The sequence below is a fragment of the Carassius gibelio genome, chromosome B12, assembly GCF_023724105.1.
Source record: "Carassius gibelio isolate Cgi1373 ecotype wild population from Czech Republic chromosome B12, carGib1.2-hapl.c, whole genome shotgun sequence".
Lineage (NCBI taxonomy): Eukaryota > Metazoa > Chordata > Actinopteri > Cypriniformes > Cyprinidae > Carassius > Carassius gibelio.
Genome location: NC_068407.1, coordinates 5842496 through 5854188, shown reverse-complemented (window position 1 = coordinate 5854188; position 11693 = coordinate 5842496). Strand labels below are relative to the sequence as shown.

General features: G+C 37.8%; 1 protein-coding gene across 4 annotated transcripts in view; it reads left to right on the top strand.

The window, feature by feature from the left end:
- Positions 1-6325: 6325 nt before the first annotated feature.
- The window catches only part of slc38a10 (solute carrier family 38 member 10), a 44110-nt gene continuing 38742 nt past the window's right edge, over positions 6326-11693 (top strand). For 2 of the 4 annotated variants that reach the window (XM_052570015.1, XM_052570014.1), the window contains exons 1-7: positions 6326-6539; positions 7484-7686; positions 7959-8076; positions 8378-8423; positions 8502-8595; positions 9265-9408; positions 10885-11009. In XM_052570015.1, the coding sequence (XP_052425975.1) occupies positions 7597-7686; positions 7959-8076; positions 8378-8423; positions 8502-8595; positions 9265-9408; positions 10885-11009 (617 nt within the window). In that variant the 5' untranslated portion in view covers positions 6326-6539; positions 7484-7596. Of the gene's footprint in view, positions 6540-7483; positions 7687-7958; positions 8077-8377; positions 8424-8501; positions 8596-9264; positions 9409-10354; positions 11010-11693 lie in introns of those variants that run through there. The other 2 variants (XM_052570013.1, XM_052570016.1) reach the window with 2 other exon arrangements.

Genomic DNA, 11693 nt, shown 5'->3' with positions numbered 1-11693 from the left:
CTGTTTAGATTTATGTGTGATAATGTTTACATATGCCGGTTTTCGACATGAAATAAAAAACAGTGTGTTTCCAGGGCCCAACTGTGCAGTGAAGCCTTTACTTATGGCTATTTAAGAAGACATTTCCTGTTTAGAACAGGATAATGTGTTTCTCTTCGGCCTGAACCTGTAGCTCTTGCCAGCAGCTGCTCTGTGGCGATCCTCACACATTTCTGCGCCACAGAACGAGGGAGGAGGAGGAGGAAACGGGGCAATAAAAAGAGTGCGAGAGAGCGAGGAGGGGGCCTGAGATTCCAGAGGACCCCAGAGCAAGTGTGACACACTTTTCTGGATGAATGTGTACCTGTCTGTATTTGCTTGTGTTTGAGTGTAAAGATGCATGTGTGGTGATTGTTAGTGTGTGTGTGTGTGTTCCCGAGCATGTGTTCATGAAGGCTGAGTTACAAGCAGATGCAGAGATAATGGATGGATGTTGATTCTACACTGTCACCACTGTATGGCCATTTGGAGCCATTAAAAATCCCCAATGTCTCTTTGATCCCTGCTCACTTCAGCTGCTATGCTTCTTCTGAATCGTATGTGTGTGTTTTAGTGAGTGTATGTGTATGGGCCTATTAGATCTGACAAAACAATCAAAAATGAAAACCATGCTGGAAAGCAGAAAGACACTGAATGCAAGAAATCCATACAGAAGCTACTTGATAAAAAAAAAAGAAAGATGACGTGGATGCGATGTAAGCAGGAACGAACTGGCCGAAGGAAGCACTAGGACTTTTTCAATGGGACTAAAGAGCTTGTTTTATGAATCTATTTTAATTACACAAACATTTTATATAAGGGCGAAAAACTTAATCCTCAAATTGTCAATTTAACTAAAGGCCTACAAAAATCCTGCAATGTTGGATTGTTATGAAGCCTATATATAATGGGTAACACTTTAGAATAAGGTTCCATTAGTTGATGTTAGTTAACTACTTTCGTTAACATGAACTAAGCAAGAACAATCCTTCTACAGCATTTCTAAGTCTTAGTTCATGTTAATTTCAACATTTACTAATGCATTATTTAAATCAAAAGTTGTGCTTGTTAACTTTAGTTAATGCACTGTGAATTACCATGAACTAACAATGAATAACTGTATTTTCATTAACTAACGAAGATGAATAAATACAGTAATAAATGTATTATTCATTGTTTGTTCATGTTAATTAATACATTAACTAACATTAAGTAATGGAACCTTATTCTAAAGTGTTACCATATAATGTTATATAAAGTTTAATTGATTCTGTTTTGAACAACATGCTAATGTAAGATATCATGATTGCAAAGTGGCATATACTTATAAATACATTGTAGCAGCAATTGAGCAATATCACAAAATCACAAGTAAAAGTTAAATGTTATGGCCATGATATAGGCACACCAGGTACTATGTTTACCTTTAGGTCTACTGTACACACATACACACACACAGTATACACACATTATAACATAAAATATCTGTTATAACGTTGCTAACGTAATTCAAAAACCGTCAGTTAGATTAATTAATTAGCATTGGCGGTTTGGCCCATTTCTGAGAAATAGCCTAATATGTAGGCAGTATGATTGCTTTCATACAACAGTTACATAAACAATAAGTTCATACTGACTAACTTACAGTTCTGACACAATTTGGTCAGATACGTTGTCTTCAAAATAGGAGAGGACAGGAGAGGAGAGTAGAGCAACGCAGTAGTGTCGTTTCTTTTCTGAACGATTCAGTGTTTGCGAATCAATCGACTGAATGATTCAATGAATCACCCGTATTAAGAACAACATACAACACTACTCACACTATGTCTGCCATAGAAAAATATGGTAAAAACTGTCATAATAGTGTGCTAGTATGCGGCACATCAATCGTGCCTTATTTTAAAATTTTTTATAGTCAGTGTTTCTGAACGAATCCTCTCTAATGAATGGTAAAAAAAAAAATCAAGACACCTATCGCCATCTAAGGGCGTGTCGATGTAACTTAGCTTTATGAATTTTGTATTTATATTAATATTATGGCTACATAAGAATAGCTCTATACAGATATTGTAAAAAATTAAAAACAAATGAAAAATACATAAAATTACATAATAAATGCACTCATTATATTGTAAATGCCTCCATTCATTCCACCAGGTCAGTTTTACATTATATTGTAATCAATTTTTTAAAAATGCATTCATTACGTAATCTAAACATGCTGAACAAAAAATAATAAGATATCATGACTGAAATGTAGCAACACAAACATCTTCTCCATAGTGAGCAACAGTATCAGATAATTTAAATTTTACAGTATGATGTCAACAAAGACTTTCTTTCAATTTGCAAAAAAACAAACAAAAAAAAGATTCTTAATATGCAGCGCACACTCACTTCTCTAGAACAGAGGAGCCTAATAAAGCTGCACTGTTAATGGAGAAGAGAAAGATTAGGGGTCATAGTCCATAGAAATGGGGGATAGGGGGTTATACGGTTATTTGATTGAGGGGTAGAAAGACTGAAAACTGGGTGAGAAAAGGGGGGTATTCTTGTACCCCATCTGTTCCCCTCATTCACTGCTAAGAGGATACATGGCCAGGGATGGGGTCAATCACAGGGCAGGGGATGGGTAGCTCACTTGCTGCATGTGGAGCCATAAAAGTAATCTAAAAGAGATTAATTAGTAATGTTAGGGGAGCACTGGCTGTACCCCACTAATTCCTGAGCAGCTGTGAGCCACACATCTGGTCTGAGCCATGGGCCTGTGATTGGCCATGATTCAGTGGGTGGGGCGGAAGTGGGAGGAGTCACTAAAACGATCGGTGATCTATGCTTTTCTCTTTTAAGGAACTGAGCTGCCACTGTCTTCTGAGCTACTGTGAGGGTTATAATTAGTGAGAAAAGTATTATTGAGAGGCTGAAAGCGGCACAGAAATATTTCCAGAAGCATGCAGTGACCATAGGTTGTGTAAACTGAGGCCAAATCAAAGCATTTGTGGTGTAATATATTATATTTAGAATAAACTTTCATCAAGCAAACCCTAAATGATTCGTTAGTTTTACAGAAACCCAAAACCACCCCAATCACTCCCCACTGCCAAACAGGAATGAGGTGCCTTCTTTCTTTATGCGGAGCCCCTTACCAAGACTGTATATCAAAAAATCAGTCAAGTGTCGGCATTCGCACATAACCATGTCTCAAAAAAGGATTTTAATTGGAGGAACTCGGCGGGAGCTGACACAGGAGCCCTTTCTCTGAGGGTCGCATGTAACAGGCCCCGGCATTGACCAGACCCTCCAGCACCCATGGCTGATATACATGTATAAGGATGGCTGTGCGTAACTTTGAAAGGAGAGGCTACATAGATCAGCCCATCAGGGCAACTCTTGTCACCCTCCTTTTTTATGAGTCTGAGGGGTTTTTTTCCTGTGTAAAGATTTATGACACATTTTTTCTCTCTGCTATTTCATGGCTGTTTGAGTGGGGTTAGTTAAGCCCAATTCAACATGAAGACCTGATTGAGATGTACTAACAGACGCTACTGTAGTTGGCAGTCACGGGGGGAGGGATAGGTCGGGTACAGCAAAAGACGTTAGGAGAGGCAGAGGAATGTTTCAGGCCTGTAAAATAGCTGCCTGTCAAGCTGAGACGCTTGCCATGTTTGGGTGGAGAGCAGCTTTTAATGGGGAAAGACAATTTGGCGCTCTTTCTGAAAGACTGACTTTCAGTGAGTGCTTCACAGGCATCCAGCGTCTGTACACATGTGGTCGGACAACTGATAAATGGACAGGACAACTAATCTGAAAGGAAAACATTCTCACTTTAATTACCCCCTATCTTTAAGCTGTGTGAAAACTGAAATTATAACTGTCAGGCCAAGTATATACTGAATGCACAGCTTTTCCCTTCACAATTGGCATCTTGTGTGTTTGAATGTGTGTGTGTGTGCGTGTGTGTGTGTGTGTGTGAGAGAGAGATTCATCCGAAGCCATAATAGCAGTATCTGTAATGTAGAGAGATTTAGTCGTTCTAATGGTGTAAATGTCATTCTGACACTTTTACTGTCCACATGCACATGCCAAGGAGCAGCGCTATGCCTGTGCATATGAGTTACTGCGGGAAAAATTCCCAACAACGTTGCTGACCCCCACACAGTGACGTGTCGATGTGTCTGAGGCTGTGTTCTGCTTATTTAACAAGAAATATCCATGAAACAATGAGCACTGTTTTCAAGTATCAGTTAATATTCTGTGTCATCTCCCACATGTTCTTCCTAAAGCAGGGCTGTAACCACCACATACACTTGGAGGGACATATTTTCCATGAAATTTGAAATACTGTACGATTAATATGAGTTCTATAATGATAAATTCTTAAACTTCAACCCTCAATATTGAATCTTTGGCATTTGGTAAAAAATATATTTACGTGTATGCATATATATATATATATATATATATATATATATATATATATATATATATATATATATATATATATATATATATATATATATATATATATATATATATATATATATATATATATATATATATATATATATATATATATATATATAAATCATTATTAGTGCTTTTTGTCAGTTACAATTAATTGATTTATATTGTCAGCAGTGTTATGCAAAATGTAGGTGTATCAATCTATGCCTATAAGCTAATTAAAGCTAGTTAAATTCTCAGTCACACACAAACTTGCATATGCAGAACACAGACCTAAAGGTTTTTCTTTTAAACTGTTTTTCTTATCTTTATCACTGTCTGCTGTATTTAAAACACACCACCATGAATAAGAAATATATTTGAAACTCATGATAATTCAATAAAGAAATGATTTGATTTAGTAAATCCTATTAAAACAGGTGACACTGGAATTGAACAAACACCGCCAGCACTGTTTAGAATACTTAAGTAATCGATTAGTGACTGAGCGTTGACAGATTATTGGCACAAGAGAAGGTATTCGTTTCTTTTATTGAATTCAGCCTTTAGTTTCAACCCGGCTCCCATTATAAATAGGTCCGACCTTTGGTTGAATGGTTGATTGAGGCATAGCACAAAAAAACATCTTTTGTTCCTTTTATTCACAATTATCAACATAATGGCCGTTATCTGCAGCCTTTAGTGATGCTGATTGTTAATAGAGAGGGCTTTAATAGATTTTAGGAGGACAAAGGTAGACAATGTTTAGCTGCACATGTCAGTCTTTTTGTGTGTAGGGAGAGTCTGCATTAAAAACCTCATTCACAAGGCTGGTTGATGTGTAATTAAATGTGATTACTGCTGCAGTCTGTGTGTGTCCTTTCTGAGGTCACTCACACACACACACACACACACACAAGAACTACAACACTCCGTCGCCAGGTTTCATCCCCCTTCCTTGGCTTCCTGAGGAGCCTGTGACTTTGGTGGCTGATGGGAAATTTTGTGCATGCCTGAGCTCACAAAGGCGCTCTTTCAGCCACATGCATGCTTGACCTCTCGCAGTTCATCACCCCGCTTTGTGCTCCCGTGACCTCGAGCTGACCAGGGGTTTCCCCTGGAGGTCAGCGGTTCAATCGGGTGCCTGTGTCTAATTTCTTCCTGGCTACAGACACCCCCCCCACCACCACCACCAAATCTGCCCAGCAATCTGCCCACTGTCTCCCCTTCTGCTGCTCGGGCCTAATTCCAATCTTCAGGGATTAGGTGTGGAGTGACAAGACCCTCCGGCCAATGGGCTGACTTGTCATTTAGGTTCGAAGGCCAATGGTACACAATAGCCAGACTTTTCCTGTCTCCTACCTAAAACCAGCCCCCCTAAAACAACACACTAAAATCCCTTCCCATGAGAGCACATGCCTGACTGGGGCACGCTGGTCCCAACCTCTCCTCCAAACACACCAGTAACAGAACAGGAGCCTCTGTTACCCGGATTCCGCAGGGCTCCTGTTGCAGATCAACATCCCTTGTTCCTGCTTCCCTTTCCTGCTCAAATCTCTGTCCAAATGAAACAACTCTGTGTTTCGCCTGTGTACGTGCAGTTGACAGACCGAGCCATTGATATGATCTCAGCATGCATAAATTGGACACCGTGTGTCAAAGTAAAGCATCGCGGGACTAAGAAGATATTGCAGTGTTAGTTACTTTGAAAACAAAGCGAACAAACTGTCAAAGTGCAATTTGAGCTATATTTGGCAAACGAAAATTAACCTGACTAACAGTGACAGGCTATAGGCAGCGTGCAGTTCCTCTCCTGGCCACTGGAGGCAGCAGGGCGCACTAGTGTCTTTAATAACGCCACACTAGTAACGCAGCGCATACTTCCTGGTTACAGACTGGGGAAACAAGGACATTTTCGCATAATTCGGGAAATTTCTTTCTAAATACTTGTTGAATTTTATCTCCTGTAATTTAATACAGACAGCACATATAAAACAGGAAGTTTATTTATAATCGTTTTAAAACAGTCATGAGCCGATGTCACAAATTAATGACTGATGGGAAAAAGTGTTGACGTGGTATGTAAACAAACTTTTTTTATAACCTCCTCAGTCTTGATATGAGAAGCTTTATAGACAGACAATGTTTACTTCCGAGAAATATTCATTGTTGTATCGAATAGCATGCTAAAACCTTATACAATAATAAATATTTCTGGATTATATATTGTATATTCATATATGTTGTCACATGCACATTAATATTATTCTGATAAATTACATGTTTGCTTTCAAGAGTTTTTGAAGAATAAAAACATGGCATATTTTCTTTGCATGCAAACACATGCTGCCATTTCTGTTTTTATTTTAAACTGAGCCCCTCAAAAACATCTTCCTAAACACTACCTATCAATTTGTTCTGTGAGTTGTGTAGAAGTACTCAAAAGTGCTCCTGACAACACAACTGTTGCCATATGGCAAGAAAACCTAAAACACATTTGACAACTGCACCGAATGTTTGCAGTCAGCATAGCAATTATGGATATGTCGTTTTTAATGTTTTAAGGGGATCATGTTAGTTGAACATTTACGTAACCCAACAATAGATAAACGTGTTCAATTTGTTCCAGATGTTTTTCTGTAGTGATCTGCTTTCTTTAAGCATGAAAGGAAATCTTCTAGCCCTGTATCAATCTAAATCTAGCATCTTTTGTTTATTTCCTAATCTGTTTGGTATAGAGTTTACTAGAGTAAATAGTTTTTATTATATATATTTTATATTCTTCGATGTATATTGCTTACTGTTTTCCATAAGCTGTTTGCATGTTTCAATGCATAGAAAATTAATAAATAAGCTATTTAATTATTTATAAATTGTTTATACATTGCCGTTTTGTATGAAGCTATATATTTCTTCTCATACATAAAGTTTCACACTAGCAAACGAGTACATTTAAACAATCTCTGATTCAGTAGAGTTGAATATGATGCTGGTGTATTCGTTTTCTTCTGCGTCTCCACAGGGTGTCATAGCGGCCAATTGAAGGAGAGCTGCATCAAGCCACTTATCTCAATTAAACCTTAGGCCACACACACCCGTTTGGACATTAGAGATCTCAGCTGTCTGAGAGCCAAAATGACTGCGTCAAACTGGGGTCTGATCATGAACGTTGTGAACAGCATTGTGGGTGTGAGTGTCTTGACGATGCCCTTCTGCTTCAAACAGGTAAACATATAGTTCGAGCTTATGGGAACATGTGCTGTGTTTTGTTTACAGGAGTAAACAAATGTTGAAATTAGTTTTTTATACACAACTTTTCTGGTTAATAATCTGTTTACTGAGTGAACAATAAGTGAATCAGAAATTGATAAGCTGCTATTGTATTTTGTCCTTTCTATACAATAATCAGTAAAAGCATGTAACTTTAACTGGGCCTGGAATTTAAACATAAATTACATTTTGGATTGATTTTGAATATTTTTTCATTCTTTTTGCAGTGTGGAATTGTGTTGGGCACATTGTTGTTGTTCTTCTGTTCGTGGATGACCCACCAGTCCTGCATGTTTCTAGTCCACTCGGCCAGTAACACAAAACGCAGGACTTACGCTGGACTAGGTGAGAGTGACTGAAAGCAACAGACACACTCAGAGGTTTCATCAATTTCCATTGTTATGATAATATTTAAAGCATCCTCAGTGTGGATTACAGTGGAATATTTAATTATTTTGTTAAATAAGGTGACCAGATTGCAACATCTGTATTTTTCTAATTACGAGTAAGCAAAATAAAACAGAAAAGCCAATAACCTATAACTCACAGGTAATGCAGACTAAAAGTTGTATTTGTGATATGAGTGTTTAAAAAAAAAAATCTAATCAAGAGGAAGATTTACAACCTTTTCTCTCTCCCTTCTCAGCTTTTCATGCTTATGGAAAACCAGGCAAGGCACTTGTGGAATTAAGGTAAGATGACTTAACCTCATGAATTCAATAAGCGCTTTTTGCTTGTATTATCTACTTATATTCTCTCTCTGTTTTCAGCATGATTGGCCTCATGTTGGGGACATGCATTGCTTTCTATGTGGTCATCGCAGATCTGGGTTCCAACTTCTTTGCTCAGCTGCTTGGGCTGGAGGTAAGAAATAAGATTTGATGTTGTCACATGACTAAAATTATGTTAATACCTGTTGTTACTCCCAACACATTTCTTCCAAATCAATTAATGATAAGCAATTCCCAGAGCTGATCATTGCCCTTGTTCATTAACCTCCTGAAATGATAAAATCAAAGACCGTTATCTTAAAAAAAATTGCTGAGCTGTGTGTCATGTAACCATAAAAAAACACTTCATAGACTTTTTATGACTTTAGTGTAGATGAGATCACAGTTTCTGTGTGAAAATTATTTTTTTTTATCACACTTGCCAGTGAAAGGTGATTTCAGAAGTTTTACTGGCTGTAAATGTTTCTTACTGGCCTGGCCACATATCTATATTTTCATTGTGTTACATGCAGCATCTTATGCAAGATGTATTAAGATTTTGTATTATCACAAAAACGTTTCTGATTATTTTACATGATTTCTGTAGAAAAACATTTTAAACTTTAGGCATCTTAGATGAAATGCTGATGGATAAATAAATACAAAATGTGCTGAATAAATAAACAGTTTGCAAATTTTTACTGTAGATTAAATGAGTGACATTTTCATAAAGCTATGTGTTTTGTTGCTGGTGTGTATATAAATATACACAGCTTTGTTGCCCTGAATTGGGCAATAACTGCTTTTCTTTTTGCTTCTTCAGGTGACGCGTAGCTTCCGTATCGTGTTACTGATCGCTGTGTCGCTGTTCATTGTGCTGCCGCTCAGCTTGCAAAGGAACATGATGTCATCAATCCAGTCGTTTTCAGCCATGGCGCTTATCTTCTACACACTCTTCATGTTCACGGTGAGTCGTTCCCCTTTCCACAGATTCCATCAGCACAACTTCATTCAGGTGTAGGAATATATGTGTAGACAAACATATACTCACTATATGTCACTTGTATGAGAAAATACTTTTATCTTTTAGCACGTTGAGTATATTAAATGATATGAAAATGTTTTATATAACATTAGAGTGCACTTCAACATGACTTTCAAACAATTTAGATTGCAGTTGTTCATCATGGTTGCTTTAAGGTCATGTTTTTCACTTTCATTTCAAGTCTCTTCAATGATGCTGTGTATTAAGTATGTGTGGAATTCATTTGTAGTATAAAAAAAAAAGAAAGAAATTTGCCAATTTTCGGTCACTTTTGAAGAATGTAATCTGGAAATTGCATGTTTTTTTTGTTTTTTTTTTGGTGAATACAGTGTGAATATGCATCACCATGGCAGCAGATTTTCAATGTTTCCTGCTCCAAATCTGTAATGGCTTAAAAGAAAAGAGCATGTTACAAAACATTCTGAAACCTTATATTGTGTTACTGTCGTACGCAGAGTTCATAAATCAAGTTTGTACTTAAATTCAAGACTTCCTTTTTTTTTTCTCTCTCTGTAGAATGGGTTTAAAATGCTCAGATCATATTGAAAATCTTCTTCTTATTTTTTTTTTTTTGGATTTTGAAAACATAAACAAATAAATGAAAACTAGGGGTGCTCTGATCACGATCGGCCGATCGTTATGCGCATCTCGTCAGTAAAGCCGGTTCTCTAATCAGCGGTAAATTCCATCAGGTGCGTGATTTCACATAGAGCAGCTGTTACTACACAGAGCCGTTGTTAACTGAGAAGATGCGCCAATAAACGCTGAAAATGAACGTGGATTTGCGCAGCTTCTCAGTTTTCAATGGCTCTGTGTAGTAACAGCTGCTCTATGTGAAATCACGCACCTGATGGAATTTACCACTGATTAGAGAATACGCATAACGATCGGCTGATCGTGATCGGAGCACCCCTAAAAACATATTTTAGGTTCGGCCCTATTTCTATGTTAATTATCATACAGACAGTCAAGTGTTCCATTGCAGCAAAAGAGTCTCTGGAACATTCTCAAATCTAGAGAACACAATCTGTTCGTATACAAACTTTTGAAGATTTCAAACCGAAACTATTATGCCGATAACATAATTCGTAATAAAATTGTAAAGAATAGAATATAATTATTTCTATGTGTAATCCAGATTTCTGGACTGAATATCTTATAATAGTTCCAGAGTAATTAACATTAATGTTTTTAGGTTGTTGTATTGCTTGCACAACCTATGCAGCTGTATAATCTATATAGCTGTATGCGGCCGTTTTTTCCCAACCCATTTCTTAGTTTAGCATTTTACCATCTAATTATGTTTTCCCTTTGCCCCCATCTGAACCGCTGCCCCACCCCCATTCCTGATGCTGACTTCCAACCGACCATCTGATGCTCTGACTTGGCGGCCTATAGATAGTGTTGTCCTCTCTGCGTTACGGAATAATCAGTGGCTCCTGGGTGGAGCAAGTACATCTGTGGCGCTTCAAGGGTGTCATACAGTGTCTGCCAATTATCGCCACCACCTTCTGCTGCCACCCGTAAGTAATCCGCCCCAGAGAACGGACCATTCCACTGCCATGGATTCAACTACATTACCCAAAATCCCCTTCCTCCTCTGTCCACCTTCATTCAATCCAAAGCTCTGTTTGTCGGTGCCATCTGGTCCAAGGTTTTTTTGTGTGTGTGTGTGTGTGAGAGGTTAGTGGTACGGTGGCAGAATTGATATGTCTTGTGTGTCATCAGAGTTGTCTCGACTCTTTGGTAATATCCAGCGTCCTCTGATATACTTCCGCCGGAGTTAAACCCTACCACTGAGTAAGCTGATCTGGTAGGGTTGGGATTGGTGGTGATTCTGATGGTTACACGGGCTGGGGCTCTTGATTTTGATGATTTTGAAGGTAAAGGGGCAAGCTACCGCAAATGTTTTGTGCAAGTAATCAGATTTTACCCATCAAGATTTTTTGGCATGCAACAGGAACCTTTTGCTGTCCTGTAGAGATGAACTGGCAATGTAAATATAAGTGTGGAAGCTGATCAGTATGATTTGTTTTTCCTACATTAGTTGACTATTTTTTCCCCTTTCTTTATTCCCTTGAAGGAGTAGTTCACCCAAAAATGAAAATTCTATCATAATTTAAAATGTTGGTTTAAACCCATATGGCTTTCAAAAAAGGCAGTAATTAACTCTCAGTATTTTTTATCGTATATCATATAAAGTATCA